Source organism: Microcebus murinus, chromosome 20 (genome assembly GCF_040939455.1).
Source record: "Microcebus murinus isolate Inina chromosome 20, M.murinus_Inina_mat1.0, whole genome shotgun sequence".
In the NCBI taxonomy this organism is placed as follows: Eukaryota; Metazoa; Chordata; class Mammalia; order Primates; family Cheirogaleidae; genus Microcebus; species Microcebus murinus.
The window spans coordinates 24706011-24719668 of NC_134123.1; the positions used below are offsets into that span (position 1 = coordinate 24706011).

Genomic DNA, 13658 nt, shown 5'->3' on the forward strand with positions numbered 1-13658 from the left:
GTAATCCTAGCTCTCTGGAAGGCCGAGGCTGGCGGATAGTTTGAGCTCAGGAGTTCAAAGCCAGCCTAAGCAAGAGCAAGACCCCGTCTCTACTAAAAATAGAAAGAAATTAATTGGCCAACTAAAAATATATAGAAAAAATTAGCCAGAGATGGTGGCACATGCCTATAGTCCCAGCTACTAGGGAGGCTGAGGCAGGAGGATTGCTTGAGCCGGGGAGTTTGAGGTTGCTGTGAGCTATGCTGACACCACGCATGGTACTCTAGCCGGGACAACAAGAGTGAGACTCTGTCTCCAAAAAAAAAAAAAAGGAATGAAAAATTAACAAAACACATCTTGGAGGAATCAGGTTAAGTCCATGTGACCGTAACTGTTCTTGCTGACCTGCATACATCTTCAGCAGCACCTTATGCACCCCACGCTAGTGTCCCTCTTTCTCCTTAAGAGAGAAGAGAGGACATCTTTCCAAAGCCTCTTCATATCCATTGTGTAATTGGCGCCTTGCATCACGCCTGGGTTACGTTCTAATTCAACTGAGAAAGGGCACAGATATGTTAACAGTTCTTCAAAGAGGGGTTAAATGAGCTGCCCAGGATGAACTCTGGCAGCCTGTAGACAGCTTTCCACCAGAATCCCTGGGTCTTCACACTACCCTGGTGCACTTCTATCCCACTCTGCCAATGCAGCATGTTGGAGAACGAGGGCAGTTTGGGGCATGTAATCCCTACTGGTCACCATGTTAAAAAATGCAGCTTCTGCTATCCTGCCTGACCCATATTTGAGCACTCAAGATTAGATCAGACATTAGATAGAACCTGAGAAGTCAGATGGAGGCTCAGAGAACCCACAAGAAGCCCCTGAGACTAAAATTATTCTGTGGGTATAAACTGCCCACTGTGGCTGAGCCCAGGTCTCTCTCTTGGGAACTGACAGTATGTTGGCACCTCCACCAACACCTACCCTTGCTACTGCCATAAAATAATCCTGAGGCTGCTGCTAGCCTTAAGCATTGACTAAGGCACCCCAGATAAATGTACATGTTCATTAGCAAACATATGGCATAGATAAGTTTCAGGCAAGCTAGAGACATCACTAGAAGTCCTTGAGAAGTCACTAGAGTCCATTAATTTCCAATGCTTGGTCTGCATGTGCTCAAACAAGTGGGAGATTATTTTAAACCAGTTTAAGGCTAGAAATTGACAATCTGCTGAGAGAAGCCAGCAGTTGCTTATCTTTCAACTTGCATTGAGGAAACCCTATGCCAGCCACAGATTGTCTCTCAAGATAAGGAGTATATGTGCCTATCTTGAAATCACAGAGACCAAGAAGCAAGAAACAGAAATCTGGGAATGCAGCCAGGCCATGTCAGGGGACCTTAGACCATACAGAATCCATGAGCCTCCAACCCAGTAGAAATATAGTTGAACTAAATCAGGTCTCCTGACCTCATTGAATTTTCAATATAAAGTGTACTGTCTCTATCAGAAACTAGTCATTCTTTCTTTCTTTCTTTTTTTTTTTTTTTTTTTGAGAAAGCATTTGTTAGCATTTAATGAACCTCCCTCCGCCTGGCTTCAAGCTACCAGGACCCAGGCCATCCCCTCCCCCCATCTTTTCCTCAGCTCTTCTGCTGAAGAATTTGGTCTTCATGATGACAGGCTGATTTGGAAGCTTTCCCTTCCCCAGAACTTTGTAGTGGCCCAATCGTACCACATCATTGATGAGAGCAGACTTGATTTTGGCAGCATTCACCCATGTCTGCTCACTGACCACCATCCACAATTTATCAAGGTTGACAGTTGGCTAGAAGCTCTGGTTCCTCTTTAAGTGGTAATGCCTCATACCAACTTTCCCAAAGTAACCTGGGTGGTATTTGTCCAAGCTAATCCTGTGGTGAAGCATGCCACCAGCATTACCTGTCTCCTGGTGCTTCCCGAGCTAGCCCACAGGGCCGTGGCCATGGCTCACAAGGAGTTTCTGGGTCTTGCTGGGTCTGGATGGCATATCAATGACTGCTATGAAACTCATTTTATCCTTTATTGTACCCTTTGTTTCTTGATCCTCAATGTCCTAATTTATTTATTCAACAGGTATCTGTTGAGGATTTTTTTAAATGTGCCAGGCATTGCTCAAGAACTGGATTATACAAGGGATAAGATAGTAAACAAAGAGCAAGATAATTTCAGAAAGTATAAGTACTATGAAGAAAATCGAAGATAGGCCAGGCATGGTAGCTCACGCCTATAATCCTAGCATTTTGGGAGGCTGAGATGGGAGTATTGCTTAAGGCCTAGGAATTCGAGACCAGCCTGGGCAATTGCAAGACTAAATATATATATATATATATATATATATATATATATATATATATATAAAAGCTAGCTGAGAGTGGCAGCATACACCTGTAGTCCCAGCTACTCAGGAGGCAGGATCCTAAGGAGGATCACTTGAGCTGAGGAGGTGGAGGCCACAGTGAACCATAATGATGCCACTGCACTGTAGCCTGGGCAACAGAGTGAGACCCTGACTCGAAAAAGAAAAGATATATGACTAGGGAGGGGAAGGGCTTTATCTAAAAGCAGCTAGGGCAAGGCCCTCTGAGTAATAACTGAGCTAAGAGGAAATCAGCATAAAGATGGCAACCATATAAAAATGGATGCAAAATGTTCCAAAAGCACATTATGTCAATAACTAGCTCAAGGTCTTGAGGAGGTGGGAATAAGTATTCAAAATGAAGGCCTGTGTGGCTGAAGGGAAATGAGGGAAGAGAGGTGTGGAAGAAGGGGTCAGAAAACTGGGCAGAAGTCACATCATGTAAGGCCCCGTAGACCCTACGTACATGTAATCGGGGATGCTTCTGATTCCAGCCATGATTGAGAAGTTATACTTCTACTAAAATAAAACCATATAAAACTAGATGATATATATAAAATGTCTTTGGAAAGTGTAAGAAAGTAACCAATGCAGTCAGGAAATGTGGGGCTACAATCTTTTTTTTTTGAGACAGAGTCTCACTGTGTTGCCTGGGCTAAAGCGCTGTGCCATCAGCCTAGCTCACAGCAACCTCAAACTCCTAGGCTCAAGCGACCCTCCTGCTTCAGCCTCTCCAGTAGCTGGGATTACAGGCATGCGCCACCATGCTCAGCTAATTGTTTTTTCTAGATATTTTTAGGTGTCCTGCTAATTTCTTTCCATTTTTAGTAGAGACAGGGCCTCGCTCTTGCTGAAGCTGCTCTCGAACTCCTGACCTCGAGCAATCCTCCCGCCTCGGCCTCCCAGAGTGCTAGGATTACAGGCATGAGCCACCGCGCCAGGCGAAGGGGCTACAATCTCTGAGAAAAGGGAAGTACACAGGGGTGCTCCAGCCCAGATTGGAGTGTACTGTCTAAATTGTGGCTCAAAGGAATACATCTCATGCAGAAAGTAACAACCTTACTGGGCTCAAAATATACACGTAGGAGTTCCAAGCCCCCAAAGTGACTGGGTCTTAAGGGTCAAAACACTGGAGAGAAGGAAACCACAGAGAAGGAGCCAAAACTCTGTGAACAAATTTTTCTCAAGTCACTGGCTGATTCCTAAACTGTGCATGCACAGAATGAGACTCCAACAAATCCAGAAGATAATAGCTAAGAGAGTAATTAACTGAACAGAGATTTCAGCAGCCCCCTAAGTGTTGGGGAGACAGATGTTAGAGTTTAAACCCTGCTGAGGTATAAAAGTTTTGGTAAACACTATAGGCTTTTAGCTGAGGTCCCAAGGGGATACACCCTAGGAGTAAAAGCCACATCTCAGGAGAAAGGACAACACCCTAGAAATAAGGACCTTGTCCTGGAAGAAAGGGCAAAACTACAATAGACCAAACCTAATAGAGCCTAAAACATGCCCCAATGGCATAAAGGTGATTCACTAGTACTCTTGTATGGAAGAAAAAAATGTAATCTTTTTTTGGAGGCAAAGTAGGAAGAGGCAGCCCTACTTCATCCTGTTGATGATGGTTAATTACTATTGCCAATGTGTTCATTCCTTTTCTCACCTATTGGTCCTTGGGCACAAGAAGTCCCAAGTGTCGTGGTTGCAGCCGTAACTGGTAGTTTGGTAGGACTCTCTCGCTGTGTCACCTAGCAAAGCGTGCCTCCGTAGGAAACCAGGACCTTCAACCATGCAGGGTCCAGAAATGCTGGAATGGGAAGTGGAAAATCACCCGGGGTTGTTGGAAGTGATGGTAAGTGGGGGCATGCCTGGCTCCCCACATTGGTTCCTGGACCCCTGTATCCTTCCCATTGGGAGCACAGCAGTCTCTAATTCCAACACTACATCCCATTCTTTCAGAGTGTTGCTTCTCAGCTAATGCTTCAGCTATGCCTTTACAAGGTCATTACCAAAGCCGAGTATGGTCACTCAAATCTGTCATCCCAGCCCTTTGGGAGGCTGAGGCAGGAGAATCACTTGAGCTAGGAGTTTGGGACTGGCCTAGGCAACATAGCAAGACCTTGTCGCTACAAAAAATAAAAAAATTAGCCAAGCATAGTGGTGCACACCTATAGTTCCAGCTACTTGGGAAGCTGGGCCAGGGGGATCCATTGAGCCCACAGTTGGAGGCTGCAGCGAGCTATGGTGATGCCTGCATGGGCACCAGAGAAAGATCTCATCTCCTAAAAAAAAAAAAAAGAAAGAAAAAGAGGGTCATTACCAGGATTTTATTAATATTAGTTGGCCACTTCTGGATGGTGCAGAATATGACATGACCAGCAAGTCCCACTTCTGCACTTCCTTTACCGTAAAGGGGGTCCCCTGGATCAGATGCTCTCCTGTGTGGCAATCTAGCCGAGGTTCTGAGACCAAGAAAGGCAAACCCACACCCAGAACAGGTAGTCTATCCCCATGAGGATCAACTTACAGATGGCAGGGGCCCAGTACAGATGACTTGCCACCCAGGGGCTGTTTGGTCTTCTCTAAAAACACTGCATATCAGAGACTCAGTGCTGGTCTCTATGACTGATGAGTTGGACATTCAGAGCCAGTAGTAGCTCAATCTGTCTTGGTGAGTCAGAGTCCTTACCATTGAGCTCAGAGGTTTGACACTATGACTGCTCTGTTCACGTGCCCAGCAGCAAGCACATCAGGTCCAGAGTGGCTGAGCCTGGCTAATCAGTTGGCCGAGTCATTTTGCCTAATGGTTGCTCGGTGCCTCTTCCGTGGTGGAGGCTTTCTGGTGGGCATTATTATGAAATACAAAAATCTTTTTTTTTTTGAGACAGAGTCTTGCTTTGTTGCCCAGGCTAGAGTGAGTGCCATGGGGTCAGCCTAGCTCACAGCAACCTGAAACTCCTGGGCTCAAGCAATCCTGCCGCTGCCTCAGCCTCCTGAGTAGCTGGGACTACAGGCATGCGCCACCATGCCTGGCTAATTTTTTCTATATATATATTAGTTGGCCAATTAGTTTCTTTCTATTTTTAGTAGAGACGGGTCTCGCTCTTGCTCAGACTGGTTTCGAACTCCTGACTTTGAGCAATCTGCCCGCCTCGGCTTCCCAGAGTGCTAGGATTACAGGTGTGTGCCACCGCGCCTGGCCATCAGTAGTCTCCTTATCCAGCTAGGTCTGCACCCTGCTTTCCAGAGCAAGCCTGAACAGCAGCTCCACTACCTTATTCTCCTCTTCGACTGACTCCATGATAAGCACTGAAGTGGGCAGTCCTAGCCCGTGTGTCATGGACTCCTCTGAACCATTTATTCTTCCACTGGTACTTCCTAGCCTCAGTACCTAGGAAACTAAGACAAAGGAGGGTATTTGGAGGAGCGTAAAGGGTCATAATAATGTATATGACTGTCTGCTTTATTTTAATTTTACATGTAGGAGAAATAATTTGTGGGAAAACAGTCTAGGCTGTCCCAGAGACAGAGATATCAAAGAGTGAAAGTGAGCTTTCACTCAGGTTACCCAACTCTCACTTAACTGTCAGTAATGCAAAGTATGTGACGAAAAGACCAGGACAGGCCAGGTGCAGTGGCTCACACGCCTGTAATCCTAGCACTCTGGGAGGCCGAGGCGGGTGGATTGCTCAAGGTCAGGAGTTCGAAACCAGCCTGAGCAAGAGCGAGACCCCATCTCTACTATAAATAGAAAGAAATTAATTGGCCAACTAATATACATAGAAAAAATTAGCCAGATATGGTGGCACGTGCCTGTAGTCCCAGCTACTTGGGAGGCTGAGGCAGCAGGATTGCTTGAGCCCAGGAGTTTGAGGTTGCTATGAGCTAGGCTGATGCCATGGCACTCACTCTAGCCTGGGCAACAAAGTGTGACTCTGTCTCGAAAAAGAAAAAAAAAAAAAAAAAGATCAGGACGTGTAAAATTTAATTAAGTATCATTTAAATGTCATTTTCCTTTTTTAGGGTTTATAACCTGTTTCTTCCCCTGTAAAATAGAATAACAATACCTAGTCTATGACATTAAGATTTACTATATCAGAAAGAGGCTTTGTAATTTATGAAGGGATAAATAAATAGCAAAGATTGTTACCAACAAACAGAAGTTGACTTGGCTGGACGCAGTGGCTCACGCCTGTAATCCTAATACTTTGGGAGGCTGAGGCAGGCGGATTGCTCAAGGTCAGGAGTTTGAAACCAGCCTGAACAAGAGCAAGACCCCGTCTCTACTATAAATAGAAAGAAATTAATTGGCCAACTAATATATATAGAAAAAATTAGCCGGGCATGGTGGCGCATGCCTGTAGTCCCAGCTACTCGGGAGGCTGAGGCACAAGGATTGCTTGAGCCCAGGAGTCTGAGGTTGCTGTGAGCTAGGCTGACGCCACAGCACTCTACTCAGAGCAATGGAGTGAGACTCTGTCTCAGGAAAAAAAAATAGTAAGCTCATACCTATGGATTGAGTCTTCCTAGAACCCAGTGTACTCCATTTGCTCTCAGCTGGAAATCATTTTCAGCCTTTCCAGCCTAATCCCAGAACAACATGATTTATGGCAACAGAGATTCCTAAACTCAAACCAAACAAAGAAACTGAGGCAACTGGCCAGAACTGTGCTGAGCAGGAACCCAGGAGCCCACACCTGCCCACTGCTGCTGCCAACAGTTAAAGGGAAAAAAAGCCCTTTCCTTCTCTCTCTTTTGCACATGTTACAGTCTCCTGGAATCAAAGCTAGCAGGAAACCAGCAGGCAGGAGAGACTGGGAAATGCAGACCCCTGGATCTGAGAGCAAAGAGACACATACCAGTATGGGGCGGGGGGTTCTTAAGAGGGAAACACAGCTTTTCATTACCAACAGCAAAATAAAATTGCCAGCTAAAGCCTCAATCACCTCATCAATTTGAAATGGAGAAATCTATGAGGCTGTGATTATACTCCTCTCTCAAGAGGCAGACATGTTCTTGCCTCTAGAAGTCAAAGACACAAGACACCAGGAGCTATTCCACATGGCAAATTCTTTATTTTCACATTAACAGTAAAACATAACAGAGAAATATTAAAACACAGAACATGAACGAATATCACATTGCCCTGTTTTCAAAGTGGGTATAAGGATACAAACAATGACAAGATATTTTAAATTTGCTTAACTCCAAATTCTGAAATGGGTGGGGGGAACTTTAGAGGTAAGAGTGAGGAAACATGGGAGCAGAGAGGTTTTCCCTTTTGGAGAAATAAATCATGGTCACATAAATTTGCTTCCAAAACATCCAAATTTTATAGGAATGTAAGGATTGGCAAGACTTAGGATTCATCCAACTTCCCTGGTAATAAGTCCCTTGGTTCCTACTCTTAGAGGACTCAATCAGCCATCAGTCGAGTATACTTCAAAGCAAATAAAATCCTAACCCTACCCAGACCCTAAAACAAAGGCAGCCAGGGCCTATGGTCCTGGAGCCCCTTGGTGGCAATCTGCTCAAACAAATGAGTTCTGCTTTTTAATTCCAATTCCACTCTGCCACCGAAGCTCCAGGCCTGGACAGCCACTCTTAATCATCAACACATCAAAGGGAGTATTTGCTCTGAGAGAAGAGGGTTTTCCCTAGGCCCTGGAAGCAGGCTTTTAAAAAAGATGTTCTCAAATAGAAAAGGGTCATTAAAATGCACAACTAGAACTTGGAAATCTGGGGAAATCTACAGAACAACTCCTGGCTGGAGAGAAAGATCCTGGGAACAGCTCAGGAATTGACGGGTCATAAGTATTTCATAATAAAATGATAACATCTAATAATAATTTAAAAAATCCAACTGTTAACCACCCTGCTGCTGTTAACCACAAGCAGGGCACTGACCTGCCCACAGGCTGAAACATGGTCTGTTGTGGACAGTGATGTGGCAGAGTAGCCCGAAGCAAAGCTTTCAACTGCAAAGAAGTGCAGCTCCCAGTACTGGACAATCTAGAACTGGATGAAAGTTGGTGGGCACCTCCTTGCCACTCACACAGTCTCCAACCACTATTCCTGAGAATTTTACTAACACTTTCAGAAAAGGTTAGGGGAGCAAATCGAACTTGGAATCACATCATTTACACATGGGGAAGCCTTTACCTGGGAATTATAAACACATTCAAGAGCAGGCCCTCACTCCAGGGGATTAACTTTAGTCTTATAGGAACTCTCTCAAAATGGGAGAGACAAATCCTTCTCCTGTTGTCAACAGCAGGCCAAGCAGCTTCTTTTGTAAGCCCCTAGTCCTTGCTCCTGATCTCTGACAGTAAAGGAGACTCAAGTAAACACTTTGACATATCACTCATCTTTTCCTAGTGAGAGGTAAAAGGAGTGGTCATTAAAGCACTGGCTTAGATAAAACCAATCCTGATATCCTAAACTGGCTAGAAAAAAACAAGTCTTGCGAACTATTCAAACAAATGGTCTCTTCCTAGATCTCACAATGACATTAGCAAAAGGTCTACAGTTCATCTGCTGCCTCCCTCACTGGGCCTGCCAATGGCCCAGAATCTTGTGCCTGGAACACAACTTGTCGACACAAAGCACACCAGATGTGCTCTACCATACACTTCTATGGGGATGAGACCAAGTTACTAATAAGAGGCTGTCAGCCTTCAAGGTCAAAAATAAATCAAACCCTACACAAGGTTCTACAGTGCCCTCTTGTGTTCAACTGAATAAAGACACTTCTGCATCTAGGCTGCATCCAATCAGCATCAAGAAGGTGGTTAGTCCCTTCAAGGAGGTAGCACTCCCAAAGCACAAGTGATCACTCAGGTGGGGTGTCACATCCTCTAGAAAATGCTTGGTGTCCACTCATATCCTAAGTGACTGCTGAGAGGACATTCTCTAAGGTCCTCAGAGAGTTAGATAAAAAATAAAGATTCATGAAGGCTTTAAACACAAGAAATGGATAATGTAGATGGAGTACTAGACACATGTTCTTTTGACAGACATAGTAGATCCACAGTTTGTAGTGTCTCAGTGACCTGGAGTCCTAGAATCATATTAATCCAAATGAACCATGATCCCAAAAGTTCTAGGCAGCAGGCAAAATGCAGGGATTGTGCTCAGGGCTGTTAGATGCTAGCAAATATTTGAAGTTAACCAGGAGCATGCCTGAAAGGTCTCAAGACCATGGTCACTCCCATCGATAGATGAGAACCATCTTCTCTGTTAAGGTAGCCAAGTAGCTGTTATGGTTCACCTCAAATGGGCAGATGTCCAAAACAGGCTGATCAGTCTTCAGGTCCTGCAGCAATGAGCCACTGCCAGCATCCCACAGCTAAAGAAGACAAGTAGAAAGGCCAAGAGTCAGTCAGTTCAGCTGAGGGACTTACTTTATCACCAAACAACTATGGAAGAGCTATAGAGAGAAAACTTCAAGGGTAGCAAAGCAGACGGGCCCGAACCTTCACAAGGTTGCACAAAGCCAGCATGCTGGACATAGTTCAGGTATGGACTCACCTACTGTAATCAGCAATTACTCCACCCATGAGTGCACCCGTAAACCAAGCCTAGCATTCATTCCTTCAATCTATGTGCCAGGCACTCTTCTAGGTTTTGTCTTTTCTAGGGACTAAAGGGTCAATAAGACAAAGTCCCTGTCCCTGACCTCATGGAACCTACCTTCTAATTAGTACTTTCTTTTCCTTTCTAAAAACTATTATCAAAAACATTTTAGAATGGCCGGGCGCGGTGGCTCACGCCTGTAATCCTAGCACTCTGGGAGGCCGAGGCAGGCGGAATGCTCAAGGTCAGTTCGAAGCCAGCCTGAGCAAGAGTCAGACCCCGTCTCTACTATAAATAGAGAAATAAATTAATTGGCCAACTAATATATATAGAAAAAAATTAGCCGGGCATGGTGGCGCATGCCTGTAGTCCCAGCTACTCGGGAGGCTGAGGCAGGAGTTTGAGGTTGCTGTGAGCTAGGCTGATGCTACGGCACTCACTCTAGCCTGTGCAACAAAGCGTCTGTCTCAAAAAAACAACAACAAACAAACAACAAAAAAAAAAACATTTTAGAGTATTATAAAGTAAAGAGAACAGTACGATGAGCCACCTATCATCACGTTCAACAATTATTATGCTTTTCCCCCCAAAGGCTTGAGGGAGATTTAAAAAAAAAAGACTAAGCTTTTACCACTTCTGCTTTATCAATCTTGCTTTCTTTGTTGACTTCATGTCATCTTACCCTTACATGCTAAGTATGCATCTCTAAAAAGACATTTTCTTTCACTTGACACTTTACATGTCATCATATCCAACAAAATGAACAGTAATTCCATAATACTATCTAACACTTGTGCATAATCAAAATTTTCTGATTTTATTTATATTCAGTTTGTTTGAATCAGGATCCAAGTAAGGCCCACATTACATTTGGTGGTTATAAATTTTAATTGTTTATTTTAATCTAGAACAGATCCAACGTCCCCACCTTTTCTTCTTCTGTTTAAAAATGTTCAAGTTTTCCCTTAGCAGTATTTATACAAAATAAACAAATTAACAGGCTCACCAGGGCTGAATTTGATGCTTCATCCCCTGTACACACCAGTATGCTGCCATCATTCTGTGGGTTTTGGAAAATGGCACTTTTGGTCAAGAGTTTACAAGTGGGTCCTCCAAGGAATGTTTGTACAGGATGGCAGGAACAGACTGGTTCTCCAGTGTCATTCAGTGTATAGGACATCTCCATCAGCACACTTCGTATGGTCTTGTGGTTTTTATCTATGGGACAGAGAAATCAGTGCTGCACCATGGGGATGCAACAAAAGAAATTAACCCAGTACCTGAACCTCAGACACTTACATCCTAGCTGGATGGAAAAGCCCTAAGTGTGTTAAACCATTAAGAATTGTTACAAAACAAATACAGTAACAGGAACAATATAGCATAAATGAAATTCAGAGCCCAAAAGATCAGAAGAGCCAGCTGACAGTTTCCCAGTTCAAACAAAATTTAAAATGGCTGGGTGTGGTGGCTCACGCCTGTAATCCTGGCACTCAGGGAGGCCACAGCAGGAGGATTGCTTGAAGTCAGGAGTTCAAGACCAGCCTGAGCAAAAGAGAGACTATGTCTCTACCAAAAATAGAAAAATTAGACAGGCATGATGGCATACACTTGTAGTCCCAGCTGCTCAGGAGGCTGAGGCAGGAGGATCTCTTGAGGCCAGGAGTGTGAAGTTACAGTGAGTTATGATGATGCCACTGCACTCTAGCTGGGGCAACAGAGTGAGACGCTGTCTCAAAAACACAAAAAATAAAAAAAACCTTAAAATGATGAGATCTACCCACAACTAGCAAAAGTGTGGGCATTTAATGACTAACTCTGACCAAATAGCTACCTGTCATAAATTTGTTTAATATAGTTGCTGCGTCGGCATCCATTTTTAGGTGTAACATAAATTGTGTGAAACCCAAAAAAACTGTCACGTTTGGCCTAGCTAAAACTTCCTCTCCCCACAAGGTGGTCTGCAATATAGCCCACTCGTTCATCATCCCACTGACCCAAAACCCTATATATTCCACAGCTGCTAACCGCAATAAAAGCTAATGGTCAGCACCAGAGTCATGTAAATCCCCCTGCTTTTGTACATGTTGTCTTTAAACTGGCTAACCCACAACCCTCGAGGGAAAGCCTAAGGGACAATGCCCTAGCCCTCAATAAAGGCATGTCCCATGAGTTCCCTGTCTCACTCCCTGCTTGTTGGGAGCATCCCTCCTGGATGGCTCCCTCTTCTTCTCATTGGCCCTTCAAAGCATGTTGCCCTTTTCTCCCTGGGATCTGTAAGTAATAAACTACTTGTTATCTCACGTCTTTTGCTGAGTTGCCTCCTCTGTCTCACCTGACAACAAGCCTGAACCTAACTTCTTTCCTTGTCAGGGCTCTCCTAGAGAGTGGCCATCTTAGGAGGCACAGACTGACACAGGTTAGAAAAGAGCCACAAGGGTGCCTGCCAGTATAAACAAGTTTCTGTGATTTGGACATTTAGGCATTAGCCCATCTGCCAGGATAAAAAAGCATCCTGTGAAAGGCACACTGTAAACATTCATGACCAATCCCTGGAGTCCTGCCAGGGTAGAGTCAGAGGTGATAGCCATTTTGCAGAGAGACCTCATGACCAACTTGGAAAGGTAAAAAACTACAACACTGATCATCAATCAGTATGGTTCATCAGGAATTTAGATTCATGCCTTTTAGGTTAGAAAGAACCTGTGAATTTAAACACAGTCAGCTATCAGGGGTTTTACCCTAACTCTGGAGGCAGTGACATCTAGCTAGCTAAGCCAACACAACCATGGTTGTTCACCTTCTGTTTACCTTTCTTGGCCCCCAATAAGGAAAATTAGATAATGTCCTAATCTGGGCACTACACAGGTACCTTCATTTGGGCCTTTTTCTTAGTTGAACCGGGGGACAGGCAGAAGACATGAAACTGAACTAAAGTTGGCTCAAGGGCATTGAGAGCTGGTCACCTCATTCCATTACTGTTTTCAGTTGTAGGAGCTCATATGTGGCTAATTCACTTCCAAGAGTATTGGGTGGAGTATGTTCCAGTTCTTGCCAGTAAGGAGCAGAGAGGCAAGTCAGTGAAGGAACTTGGAGCCATCAATCTCAGTGTAGTAGCAAGAGCTGTGACATAACTGTTAGCCTAAGAGGGGCTTACACAACAGCCACCCAAAAGGGTAGAATTAAGCTCTCCTTCCCTCTTCTCTGCCAATCTGCTCCCAAACAAACCACAGGAGGCCCCATGAGGATACTCTAACACTCACCAGGCCTGTAGGTCACAAGACAGTGCCGTGTGCTACTCTCTGTCTGAAAGTCTACATAGCCCCCTGGCTCCAAGGGCAGCACATGAGGCCAATGAGAAAATCCCATTCTCAATTCCCAGAAGGAAGCGTTCTCCAAGGTTCCAGCCAGCACCCCACCATATGGAAATGCACTTGAGGCAGCTCTGGGTATGTATGACAGGGACACCAGTGGACATCTGCAGGAAAAGAAAGGAAACTGTGTCTCACATTCCAAAACTTGGACTGCTCTAAACTCCACTACTTGCAACCCTCAAGTACATTCCTACCTCTACAGCAGAGGTATCCTCTGATGTCTGATAAAAACTCTCAACCCTCTCTATAAAAACAAAAGGGTTTACATGTAATATTCTGCATCTAATTTCAGGGGAGACACCAGGTGCTCTAAAAGAAATGGAAAAAAAAAGGACTAGG

The 13658-nt window shown here is 44.5% G+C and overlaps 1 protein-coding gene and 1 pseudogene across 2 annotated transcripts in view; both read right to left on the reverse strand.

The window, feature by feature from the left end:
* Window positions 1–1542: 1542 nt before the first annotated feature.
* Window positions 1543–2004, reverse strand: LOC105875473 (large ribosomal subunit protein uL15-like; annotated as a pseudogene).
* A 5421-nt stretch (window positions 2005–7425) lies between these two features.
* Window positions 7426–13658, reverse strand: part of RFWD3 (ring finger and WD repeat domain 3) — a 40099-nt gene continuing 33866 nt past the window's right edge. For both annotated transcript variants that reach the window (XM_075995795.1, XM_012772480.3), the window contains exons 11-13: window positions 13209–13423; window positions 10952–11163; window positions 7426–9718 (exon numbers count right to left, since the gene is read on the reverse strand). In XM_075995795.1, coding sequence (XP_075851910.1) covers window positions 9575–9718; window positions 10952–11163; window positions 13209–13423 — 571 coding nt within the window. In that variant the 3' untranslated portion in view covers window positions 7426–9574. The remainder of the gene's footprint in view (window positions 9719–10951; window positions 11164–13208; window positions 13424–13658) is intronic.